This window comes from Chinchilla lanigera, unplaced genomic scaffold (assembly GCF_000276665.1).
Source record: "Chinchilla lanigera isolate Chin_1 unplaced genomic scaffold, ChiLan1.0 scaffold00010, whole genome shotgun sequence".
Classification (NCBI taxonomy): domain Eukaryota; kingdom Metazoa; phylum Chordata; class Mammalia; order Rodentia; family Chinchillidae; genus Chinchilla; species Chinchilla lanigera.
The window spans coordinates 6,152,828-6,166,416 of NW_004955411.1; the positions used below are offsets into that span (position 1 = coordinate 6,152,828).

Here is a 13,589-nt window from a genome sequence, read left to right on the forward strand (position 1 = left end):
CTCGCTCCAAGATCTATCTCTTCCTCTGAAAAATTCTGTGGTTTTCTTTTTCCTCTAAAATGTGGCTGAGTTAATTTTCTCTAGATGAACTTGACTTTGTTCAGCCATGGAGTCTCCCTCTGGATGAAGAGTTAGGAACTTGGGCTCTGGAAGTGGACTGCATGGGTCCTCGTCCCATCTCTACCATTCAGTCAGTGGTGTACCTTCAAAAACTTAGATTTCAGTCTTCGTGTCTATAAGATAGAGGTGATGTGAAACATTCTTAGTGTTTTATGTGGTTTAAGACAAATAAAATATATAAAGTAGTAAGTACAATGGCACACATCAAACAACCACTCAGTAAATGTTTATTACTGTCATTGTTACTGTGTATCTACAGTTCGGATTTGATGAAATTGTCTCATTATTATTCTAAAATGGATGAGAGTTGTTAATTGTTTTCCAGTAACCTACTAGCCAGAAAAATGGTTGCTATTGATATCTCATCTTCTTATTCTTCGTATTTTGGTCATCACTAAGTCTTGTTTATTTCAATTTCTGGACCACTCGTGAGCCCATATGCTTCTCTTCATTTCCATGACTGTTTCTTTAGTTCATGATCCCTTCCACTTGTGTCTGGGAGGTTGTGCAGGCTTCCTAGTTTATCTTTTTACGTGACGCTCTTGTCCCTTTCCAGTACATTCTTTGCCTTGGAATCAGAGTCATCTTTTAAAAATCCAAATCTGTTTATAACATTCTACTGCTTGAAATTCTCCAGTGGCTTCCCAATGCTCCTACAATAAAACACACATTTCCACGACAGTGATAGAGCATCATTTTAGATCCCCGCCTACACCTTCTTTCTTGTTTGCCTAACTTTGGAGCCTGCTCCTCCAACAGTAACCTTTTTGTCTATTAACTGGTTAATGTGGTTCAACTTTTTTACAGTTTTGAGTACCAAAGTAAGTTCAAGCTTGTTAAGTAAGTGGAAAACCACATAAGGTAGAGACTTGTGATATTTTTCCTTCGAAGAGCATTCTTTCCCATGTGTCATCAAAGCAAAGCTATTAAGAGCCTAGCCGTGGAGAAAGAATATCACTGAATTGAGTATTATATTCAGTATTGCTAAAATTGGATTTTACCTAGATCCTGGCTCTCTGAAATGTTCAAAGTTGGTTCCCATTATTTCTTCTCATCCAGCTTTCACAACAACCCTGTGAAGTAGGAAAGATTGATTATTACTGTCATTTCTAAGATGATGAAATTGCAGCCTGACTGGGCGGCAACTAACGTCTATTCTATCTTCTTCCTGGGCTTAAAATACACTTAGAGCTCTTCTGTTCTGCATGTACAAAGCTGGCTTTTCCCTGTGAAAGACATAAGGAAAACACTCCTTCTGGAAGCTGTCTTTTCAATTGTAATTTTTAAAGATTATTTTGGGGTTCCAAATGGGGCTTTACTCTTTATGGCTACCTTTGTACGATTCTTGAGAGAGCCTGTTTCTTTCTCAGTCTATGTTTCAGTAATTTGATTTAATTCTGTGATCTCTGTAATAGCAAATTTGTGGATTTTTTTTTTATGATTGTTACCCTTGGTTTTATGTTTAGAAATTCTACAGAGAGGACTATACTATTCACCTATTTGTATCTTAGTACTTTTCTTTTTCTTTTAACATTGGATTCTTTAACCAGGATCGGCAAATGATGGCCCATGGACTAGATCTAATTAGTTATGTTGCTTTTATGAACACAATTTTATTGACACACAGGAATGCCCATTTGTTTAGGTATTAACCAATGCTTCTTTGTACCACAGTGGCAGAACTGAGTTACGACACAGATCAAATGGTCTGTACATCCAAACTCTGTACTGTCTGGTTCGTTCCAGGAAAACACTGCTGACCTCTAAACAATCTAGAGTTTGCTCTGATACAGTTCACAATTTAGTTTCAGATTTTTACCAGTAGCTATTTACTTCACACTATTTATTCAGCAAGACAATTTTAGTAGCCAGAAAAATTACACTTAAATATGCTCATAACTTATCCCCCAAACCCATGACTACTATGTGCAGAAGCAATTAAAGATCTTGAATGAGGAGATTATCCTGATTACTATAATAGCATTAGTTAGACCTTGTACGGAGGCAAGGGAGCTTGTCCGAGAAGCTGATAGTGACAAAATGCAGATAGGAGTGGTGTGGTCTAAGGAAGAAGGCAGAGGCTGCAAATCAAAAACTACATACAGTTGCTGAAAGCTGAAAAAGGCAACGACATGGATTTTTCTGAGATTTCAGAAGCAGCAGCCCTGACAACACTTTGACTTTTTGTCAGAGTTTGGACCTCCAGAATTGCGATCTCCAGAATTGCAAGATTAAAAATTTGCATTCTCTCTCTAGTACATAGAGGAAATTTACAAAAAACAGTGGTGTGCATGTTGTGCTCACCTGCCCTAGATATAGAGTGCCCCCAAGAGTGCTCCTTCCCCCTCCCCATCCACAGAGCGTTTGGTCCCTGTGGCTGATCAGAGGGAGCAGCCCTTCCAGCGCTGGCTTTAGCGGCAGGTGGCAGCAGTGCCAGCAGCAGTTTTGGCAGCAAGGCCGCGGAGCATTCACGGCACCCAGCAGCAGCCTTGTGGTAACCACCATGACACCTTAGCATTTGGCACATTCCTTGATTCCAGCAAAGTGTCACAATAAAATCAAGATCAGAAATCTGAGCAGCGAGTCATTGGAGGGGACTTAATGTCCCCTTTCCATCGCATGGGCTGGGCATCGAAGGGAGACTGGGTCTCTTAGATTACCACCTTGAGGTAGCCAAACACTTCAAGGTCATGGGTTCTCCAGCAGCAGGGTTCATGCGGGCTCCGTTTCCGAGGGCTGGCTGTGGGTGGAAGGGTTGGCTGTGGCTAATAACTTGGACAACTTGGCCAGATTAAATGTTGGAGAGAGCCAGGCATGATGGTGCATTCCTGTAACCCCAGCACTCAGGAGGCTGAGGCGGGAGGATCACCGTGAGTTCAAGGCTAGCCTGGGCTACAAAGTGAGCTCAAGCTCAGCCCGAAGTATACAGTGAGACCCTGTCCCAAAAAGACACACATACAAAAAATCTGCATTGAATGTTGGAGAAAATGAATCTGAAGAAGTTTGGCTTTGGTGCCCTGTTGGGTATACATGATCTAGAAACGTATCAGGTGAGTTTTGGGCATAAAGGGTGACACATGTGGCCGCTTTGCACCTCGCTGCAGATGACTGATAAGAACCTCTGCCCACTCAGTGGTGAACACAGGTGTCTCATACGAAAAATAACAAAGCCAACCAGGCTTCCCCTTCCACCTTCTTGTAACCTCTGCCCTTTCCTCCTGGGCTCCTATTCTTCACTGCAGGTCATTGCTATAGTTGAGAGCTAGGAACTAAAGGGGAAATCTCTGAAGAAGATAGGAAGCTTGAACTTATATTTCCATGCCTATATTACCATGGTCCTTCAATGAGTGAAGAGGAAGAGGCCCCTCAGATAATAATAGTGGCAGCTGTAAGAGCTCTGAGTTCTACCTGGGCTCCATGCAGCATAACTCTACCACTAGCGGCTCTCCAAATAGGAGGCTACCATCTGTAGGTGTCCCCTGTGACTGCACACACCAAACCTTATGACCCTCCTGGAAAAAAGAGGGTAACGGTAAAAGTAAAAGGTGAGAAACTAGATAAAAAGATAAAAACTGTGGGGCAGAACAAGATAGCAGCTATCAGGCAGTGTCAGAGAGAGAGGGCAGAGAAGGTCCTCACTAGTGAGTGTAAAGAGTTAGAAACAAAAACCAAAGCCCTGAGAGAGAAAGTAGATTCCCTAACTAAGGAGAGACCCCAGTATCTGAGCTATCTGACAGAGAGCTCTACAAAGCAATAGACGGGCAAGCAATACTCTGATAGGGTAGTCAGGAGTGTTATATACTTTTACGTAGGAGTCTTGCCCTAAAGCTGAGTTATAATGAATTATTCTCTAGTGAAAGCAAAAAAAGGAGAAAAGATATAAATATAGAAATTTGTTAACATATACACATAGGAAAGGAAAGATAAGAAAGACATATATTAATTTGTTGCTTTGAGACTGGGAGTGACTTTATTGTCATCTTTTTTGCCTCTATAATAGTTTATACTTCAAATATATATTTTTTGCTCTTCCAAAAGTAAGCTGGTGTTTAAAATTAACCCCTTTTCTCTTGTCACCTTTACTCCAAAGCAAAAACCCTAGCGATGATTATCAACATGGTTACCCATGTAATGAAAAAGATATCTCAATTTCTATATATGTTTGGCATGATGAATGTAAGTGGGTATTCAAAGCATTCCATAGGCGCCCTTGTTCTTCTACCCAAGTGGGCTTTGCACCACCGTGAAGGACATTCCCCTGAAATTCTACGTGGCCTGGGCTTGGTACTTATTACAGGAGCCTAAAATTCTTATTGGAGCTTGAAAAGCCCTGATTTCCACTTACCTTACAGTGTACTGTTTCTTCTCAGTCTCTTATTTTGTATTAAGACAGCAAAAATCGAAAGCTCCCATTACATAAACCCAGAAAATAGCTCTTCTTTGATACCCTTATAGAAATATGGTTCATCGTGCCATCCCATAACTGTGGGTGGCTTTAGTTTAACACTATTCTACAAGAACAATGAAGGGCATTTTAGAATTGGAATACTGTCTACAGCCATACCACCCTGAACGCACCCAAGCTTGTCTGGGATTGGAATACTCTGCCCAATTCCTTTCATCACAATGAAGCAGTGTGTGCCAGTCGGCTGTAAATGCAGCTAGCTGATCTGCACACCCGGAGGAGTGCCTTGTCCACCTGATTCCCTATGCAGTTGTGGTCCCACAGGACCATGAGAGATGGACTAGTAATGGTGCAGAAGGCTCGTAGCTATGCATGGTGTCATTCATGTAGGCTACTGCCGCAGGTTTTGTCCATATCCAGGGAGATACCATGGCAGGTAGCTCTGAAGGGTGGAGAGAAATTCCACTTGAAAAATGTCTCATCCATCTCTTCCCATTTTGGTGTCTGGGCAACTAATTCGTTCTTCTAAGTCCAGCTCAGTCATCACTCTTCTGGAAAGCTTTTGCAGAAACAACCACTTCCTTGCTATGAGTGAGGGGGCCCATGTCTGTTCGTGGACAGACCCCGGTGCGTCCCTCCATCCGAACACTTAACATGTCACACTTACGTTGGTGTGTTCTTGAATGAGTCGTGAGAATTGGACAGAAGGGTCTCTGTTCTCTTTGTGTTTGTCTTCCCAGTGCTTAGCAAACTTTTATCTACATGTAAGCAAAGACAGCAGGCATTGTTTTGCTGCAGACCCTGGAGAAGCTACATTCAGACACGAGGAGGAAATGGCTTATGTATGTTTGAGATCAATGTTTCTATGTGTTTTGTGAGTTCCTTTATTTCCACTCTGATGTGAACGTTATTTTAATGAAGTGATTCTTCCCTCCCTCCCGTCTTTTCCTCTTTGTCTTCCTTCCTCCACCCTTCCTGATTACTTGGGAAGGTCTTGGTAGTTATTCACTTGGCATGAAGACTGAAGTCTTACAGCATAAACAGGACAATTAGTGATTTTAAAGTGTGTCAGCCCACAAAGATGACTTTTTTCTTTACATGCCCATTTGGTAAGAATGATTTTCTGGGACTGTGTAATCATGGATGAATGACACTGAGATGCTTGAATAATAATTTGTAGGAAATACAATTATGAGTAGAAGTCATTAGTGGGAATAAATGAACAGTTTGTTAGTTAACAGACATTGAAAGCCCAATGTGGTTAAACATTGTATTAAATTACCAGTGAAGGGCAGAGCCTATTGTGATTTAAGCATATTTATAAATTACTGAGCTTTTCAAGTTGTATTTTTATGTATCTTTTTAAAACTTTGTGGCATAGAAAGGAAGGTCGCTGCCTAACGTGGATTCCACTAGCCCTATGGAGAGAGAGGACTCAGGCTCCCCACGTGTACAGGGCTCCCTCCCCAGAGAGACACTCAGCCCTCCTTGCACAGTGTTTGTATGGCATCTACAACATATAATGTCTGAGAATCCAGAGCTAATTTGGCACAGTAAACAACACTTCTTTTCAGAGGCTAGGAACTCCCTTAGCTGTCTAGATCTCTGGTTCTGGATTCAGACCTGGCCAGCTACTAGTTCTGATATCTCATTGTCCTTGTCCTTGAAGAATTTTTGTTTCTTATTTATACAGTATGTTAATTAAAACAAAAAATGAAAAGCAAAAGCAAGCAAGACAAAACCAAATCAGCCCTTACATCAGAGGGAAATTACTTAACATAGGCTAGCTTTATTTGACGTTCTCAGTAAATGTTTGTGTATTTTTTTCTGCTTTTTGCATATTGGATATTGCACAGTTACATGGGTGTATATCTAATGGGACTTAGCATCAAAGTGGTTGTCCAGAAGGCAATATTTAAAAGAATTTAAATCAGTATGAGTTGAGTGTAATTATGAGTCCTGGGCTGTGTTAGGAATTGTGACATACGTAGAAAAAACACATAGCAGAATCATGGTATTGTTAAGGTTGGGAGATAAGAGGTCTGCTAGAAAAATATATTTTATGTTTAAACGTAAAAAATTATTATAGCAAAATACTTACTGACATTAATCCATATCAAAATATTATTCCCTTTGCTTCAGACTCACTTATCCCATTATTCTTGCCTATCTCTGCAGCAGTCCGTAATCCCCTTTAGTAAGTGTCTTATTTGAACTGTTATGGCTGCCTCAATGTCCTGAATTGATTCAAAACATTGACCTTTCACGGTCATTTTGAGTTGGAGAAGAGCTAGAGTCACATGGTGCCACAGCAGGTCAATAGAGTGGATAAGGACACACCAAATGTTTTTATGTGACAGAAATTGCCGTAAATGGTTGATCAACATGGAGCCATCAAAGCGTACACTAAAGCTATAAGTAAAAACTTTATTAAAATGAAAGACGCACTACCATTTAGCCTCATCAAAATGCTCCCTCTTGGTCTGAACACATTGTTCTTGGCATGTGTCTTTTCCTGTAATATATTTACAAAGTTTAAACGTCAACCAGTAGACCCCTGGATATACACAGTAATAATTAGAGAAGGACTTTGGGCTGAACTATACGGCGCTGGTTATAGGTTATATAATTTAAGCCTCTCCAAGTCCCCCTGAGCCCGCTCAGCTTGTAAGTATTTCAGTAGTGATGACAAAAATGTCCTTGCCTGCATCCTCCAGGCCCCACAGAACCTCTGGCCTTTCTTAGCATTGCCTGTCTGCTGGCTGTGGGTGTTCTCAGGACACTGTTCATGTGAGTCAGTCAACCAGTTTGTCAGCCATAGTTACCAGGAGGCCTCTTTCCTATTGGTTTCCTCCTGCTCTGCCTTTCTTCCTCATTGCCTCTGTCTAGGAGGGCTGGGGAGGACGCCTCACCCCTGCCCTGCTGCTGGTGACCATCATGAGGAAACTGAACCCGGGACCCTAAAGGTACAGGCTCCACTGATCCCACACGGTCAGCCCCAAGTATGGGAGGGTACGGTGTCTCGGAGTGGAGTGTGGTGACCGCCTTTCCATGCCACTCGGGGTCCAGCCTAATTGCCTGGACATGAAAGCTCTGGGGAGCTTGTTTCTCTGCGTCTTGTCTTTGACTTTTCTCATTTAGGATGATTTTAAGTAAGGCGTGCTGAGTACGTGTTAGACACATGAGTGGCTTGGGTGCCATAACGGTGACAAAAATGGGGATGGTTTTGATGTCAAGTTTAGTGCGGGAAACAAACAGATAACTGGTGAAATAAAATTGCAGCTGTGTTAAGTGTGGGAAAGGGAGAGACCTGGTGAGATGGTGGATTACGGTACAGAGATTATTTGGTCGGGAGGGGTTGGAAGCTTCCTCAGGAATCAAGTTAAACATCATTCTAAGAAATGGAGCAAAGCCTGACAGGAGGATCCTATGCAGAGGAGCATAAGGTACAAAAGCCACTTGCAGAGTTCCTTCACGCTCTTCCCCTAGGGCAAGTTTGGTCCCTGTGGTCAGGAGAGGGCTGGTATCTCAGACAGGTGCCATGAAATCCTCTTCTTACTTATCTGCTTCTCTGTGTGAGCTCTTTTCTTAGGCGAAGCAACTCAGACAAATGGCTCAACAGCTACCCGTAGAATTTGCTATGCTTCATTCCTATCTGTACCTCTAGCTTCTGCTTGAGGAAGGATCACACATCTTTAGAAGTGCTGGTGGAAGAGGTGCAGAATTTGCATCTGAAGGAGGAAGCTGGTGACAGTCATTGGAAGAGGTGGGGTTTGAGCTGTGTTTTGGAAGGATCGGTGAAAGTAGGCAGCAGGGTACGCAGGTGGAACGGACAAAACTGGCAAAGGAGTAGAGGTAGGGATGTTCTGTTAAATGAGGAGAGGTAAAGAGGCGGAGCTTTCTGGAGAAGAAAACTTGTTAAGAAGTCAGGAACTATAAAGAAGGATCAAGTTACAGAGAATTTGGAAAAGTCAGGAAAGGGACTCAGGGCTTGATTACTTAGTACTCTAGGGAAATACTTCGCGTTAATGGACAAAGAAGGAATGAAGATAAAAGCCTCAGCTGAAAAAAAAAATTAAAAAAGAATACAACAGGGAGTTGTTAGAACAATGGGAGCTGTTTGTAGAGCATCTCGTTCAGGTGGCAGTCACAGTTATTTTGACATGTGGCGTTTGAGATGGTGGAAAGTCATCCACATGTCAGTGTCTACTATATGGCCTGACGTAACAGGCCCGCATTCATGAAACATCCAGGATTGCCATTTAGTTTTATGTGCAGAGATATAATAATTTTTGTGGTGAGAGTGAATGTTATCAGAAAAGTTATGACCTTCTAGAGGCTCCCTCAATATGGGAAAGGATGTAAATTAAATATGCACTTCAAGATTCTGTAATTTTTTCATTCATTCTGACTTGACAATATAAATAATTAGTTGAAAAATATGTTTTTCATCACTACTGTTGGTTTTGCCATGTGTAGCTTGTATGTTGGTAGATACATAATTATTACATATTGACTGAGTATGTAACAACCGATCACAGAGTTTGATAGTGTTTTATCTTTGATAAACATTTTTCTATGCATGGTAAAGATTTTTCTATATAGACAATCAAGAATGGGTCAGAGAAATTCACACATATGCATATACATATAACTAAACTTTATTTCATTTTATTGTTCCCAAAGGTTAAGATACACAAATAAGGACTAAAATTGAAATTATTTTCTTTCGAGATGATTTATGTCTTAATTTTCACCTGCCCTATAATTAGAAATTTTGAACTCTGCAAAATTTTTTTTAAATAAAATTATTGCCTGAGTAAACTTCAGAAATTATATCGTTAACCCAAAGACCTTTCTAAGCTTAGAACAACATTATTGGTACAAGTGCCTGCACACACACACAGACAAATAAAGAGGAGGGTTTAAAATAATTTGAAAATGATTTATTGTTGGCCACCCCTGTAGTTAGAGATCCAAGTATTATTGCTTTACTTTAGTGCAACAAGGGAGGACAGAAGTTTGCTGTGAGCTGGTAAATTATAATCTATTACAAAGGAGGAAGGAAATGCACTGAGGGTAGAGAAATAAGTTGGGAGTAAGCCATGTATTTTCTGAAATATTGCTTTCGATAATGCCTTAAATAATATCTGCCTTGACCCTTGCTGGACTAATCCCTCATAAACTGTGAGGCAGACGGCTTTCTTAAATCTCATGTAGTTAAGGACTGGTGTGCTTGCTATGGGTTTGCCAGAGTATAATACACACCAAGATATCTAGAGTCACCAGTTCTTTCTTTGAGTTTGTTTCACAATCCTGTCCTAGAATCACCCAGTTTTAGAGTTTGAAGGGATCATTTAAGACATCTAGACTGAAGGCAACCATTCCAAAATAGTTTCATTTTCCATCCTGCTTATGTGATTTGCGAGGTTTGTTAATGTCCCCCTGTGGGAAATTAGTTATAGATTCTATATCACAGTCTACCATTTTTTCTTTTTGGAAAAATAAAAAAATATTAAAATCTCATCCTCAATAAATAATGTGATGCATGGAAGAAAAAAAGACTAATATATTGAAGGTTTATTATGCCATAAGATTCAAGCTATACGTTTCATAAATATTATCTCATGCAATCCTTCTAAAACTCTGATAGAACACCATGCTACTTCTGTTTTTAACTGATGAAATTAGAACCGACCCAAAGTACACAATTCGATGAAAATATACAGTGAGTGTTAAAATTAAAAAATTATTGCAATAAAGGACACATTGCCAGTAAACTTGCTCAAAATACTTTCCCTTGCTTTGAACAACCTTATCTGACATTCCTGCCACTTTCCAAAGCAGTTCTGGAAGCACTTGTTCCTGAGTCTCTTTATGCAGTGTGACTTAAAAGACGGTGAATCCTGCTGGGAAAGGCAGGCTGGTAAAAATATGACAGTTTGTGCTCATCTTCTCATCCATCTTATTTATCACAACAACACAGCTAAAGACACCCACAACAGGAGACTTCCAGAACTGCTTCGGAAAGTGGCAAAAATGATGGGAGAAGTGTGTTCTAAGCAAGCAAGAGTATTTTAAAGGAGATTGATTGCAATGTGCTTTACTGTAATACATTTTTAAAAAATTTAAACATTCACCATAGTTTTTGACCACCTATGTTACCCAAAGGAATCTGTGGCTCAAATCTAAATTTAGTACGATCGCGGATCTAAATGTATTTTTTTCACACCTCACTGCTCTATGCTGCATCACTTTTATTACACATCTTATAGAGGAGAATAAATAATGTTGCCTTCCCAAATGCATCTCAAACTAAAAATACAACTGGTCAAAACATGATGCTTAATGACTCTGAGGCTTGCTTTCCCGGATTTTTTTTTTTTCACAGAATTCTTTGTATAACTTTACGTTCTTACTCATTATGAAAATGTCTGAGCATGTTGTCTTTGGACTGCCTTAGGTTCCCGGCCAGACGTAACTGTCACCCACCTTCGAGCAGCTGGGCGTGCTGGAGACACAGTGCTGGCTCTGGAGGACGCTGTGCGTTGGCAGCCAGGGGACGAAGTTGTCATTGTCAGTGGGACAGGGGTGGAAGGCACCAGCCTGCGGGAAGAGACCGTCACTGTGGGGACCGTGCACCGCGCAGACCTCCACCTTAGGTCACCCCTGAGGTACACACTGTCAGCTTGACTAAGCTAAGGGAAGACAAGGCCCTAACCGTGCTGCAGCCAAGACATCTGTCTTCTGATGATATATGTTTAACTTAAAAATGCTGGACATTTTGATAAGAAAATTATAAAATATGAAGTGATTTGAAGATGTAGAATCTGTAGATAATTTCTGAGGCTCTAGAACTCTATATTACAGCAAGTGGTCAGTGCAATAATCAGTGTATTTTTGAATTTTTATGTACTGGTGAGTATGCATCACTTACTCTTTGGTGTTTGAGTTCCTAAAGAGGTAAATCTCAAAGGAAGGATTGCAATCATCTTATGACTTTTGATTCCTATGATTTGGAGTGATGTCCTCAGATGGACCTTCCTCTTTTTCTTTTTTTCAGATATACTCACAACTGCACAGAGAATTGGTTGGTTGGAGAGCGACAAATTTTAAAGGTCACAGTTGCTCTGCTCAGCAGGAGTATTACTATAACAGGAAATCTCACTCAGGAGAGGAGGAAGTTTCTTGCTTCATGCCCAGAGACCAGTGTTCCAGAAGGTACAGAAGGATTTTGTTAGAAAGTCTCATGAATGAAAAAAACTGTTTTCATATGACACATGGCAATGCTAGGGTTGACTTCCTTAAAAATAGAATAAGCGCTTGGCCTTTGGATGTCCATGATGTTCTGTAATTTTAAGAAAGCTCTTGATAAATTGTTAGTTCATTCCCCTCTTTACTTCAAAACAAACTTGTGAAAGAGACCCCCCTAAAAAAAGATGAAATAAATCATACATTACTTTTACCAGGGAAAATTCTGTTAAAGAATGAAAACTGGAGAGCTGAATTGCATTTCCAGGTTAGACACAATCTTAACTTCTGTTCTAGGCTTCTAAGATTTTCAAGAAAACCCTAGCGACAGAATCACAGGCTCAGGGAGTACCTTCTTATTGCTGAGACTTGCTCTCCCACTTCTTTTGGGGTTTGTTTTGGAGTGAACTACCCCATGCTTTTGGTGAGTGGTGGGAAAAGTTCATTTATCTTCTAGCAGAATAGCAGGCACTGAATCACGCTGATGTGCCTATTAAACATCGATTTCAGGGATGGTTAGTTTAGGAGGTTGTGTTTGGGTTTTTCGGGCTGTAGATTATGAGGCTTTCACATGTTGTGAAGACATCATTTGTCAATTTTGGTCCAGGATGCGGTTGGTGTCAAGGATGACTTCCAGGCATGAGCTCTGGATGGATGATGAGGCTATTTACTGAGATGGGAAGAGGAGCATGTTTTGGAGTGGGAGGGTGATGATCAGGCATTTAAATTTGTGCATATCAAAGCAGAGATGGCAGGCCAGCAACATGCTAGAGATGTCCAGTAATGTCTGAAATGCAGAATAAAGTGAAAAATGTTAAAAATTTGGTGGTATCTGCATGTAGTTTCATGTAGGTATAATGTAGCGATGTGGCTGGGTGTGGAGAGAGATCTGGACCTCACCTTCCTCCGTCCAAGCCATTGCCTCACATCTATGCCATTTTGTAAAAGATGTCTGGCTAACAGTGGGTTAGGACTGATTCACCATTAACTTTAACAATTTTGCCAAACTGGGATCTACATAGCATTCACATTTTCTTGATAATTCTCATACAGTCTTTCTCAGATCATACTTTGCAAAATGTTGAATTTGATCATAGAGCCAATGAGAACATGCTTTTGAATTTGAGCTTTTTAAAATTTATTTTATGTTTTTTAGAGAGAGTCTTACTCCATAGCCCAGGGTGGCCTTGAACTTGCAGTGATCCTCCTGCCTCAATCTCCTGAGTGTTGAGATTATAGGCGTGCACCGCTATACTCAGCTTAAGGTTTGAGCCATTAGAAATCTGTTAGCTCCTAATGGAAAACATTGTTGATTGCATCATAAATCTTAAATGTAGCTTCAGTAGACTCAGAATAGGTCACTTAGTCTTCTACATGAGAAACATGGAATAAGCTAGCTAAATTTTGTAATATGAAGCCTGGCCATTTGAAAATACCATAGATTACTTACATAAATGATAAAGCATGCAAATATAAAGCATTTCTTTATTTAATTTTTATATATTCATTTCCTGGGTATTAGCAAATGGCTGGATTCTGGAATTCACTGTGGAATGACACATGGTTTGTGCATGATTGCCACTTCCTTGGTTCATTAACATGACTAAGAAAGAATCAATTCAGGAGATGGTTTCTTCTTCATCCTGAGATTAGCTCACATCACTAAATGTTCTGTGTCTATAGAAAGTGCTATGGGTCCTGAAGTGCCAACACTGTAGCCGTGGAAGTTGTGAGATTGTGTCTTATTGTACATTCCCTTCAGGGATCTCATGTGTTAAAATAATCATCACTTTAGGTTGGATTTGTGGGTTAT

At 40.4% G+C, this 13,589-nt stretch overlaps 1 protein-coding gene across 1 annotated transcript in view; it reads left to right on the forward strand.

The window, feature by feature from the left end:
* Positions 1 to 13,589, forward strand: part of Pkhd1 (polycystic kidney and hepatic disease 1 (autosomal recessive)) — a gene marked incomplete in the record, with an annotated part of 446,270 nt that overhangs the window by 164,728 nt on the left and 267,953 nt on the right. The window contains 2 exon segments of the mRNA XM_013510899.1: positions 10,989 to 11,199; positions 11,589 to 11,746. Coding sequence (XP_013366353.1) covers positions 10,989 to 11,199; positions 11,589 to 11,746 — 369 coding nt within the window.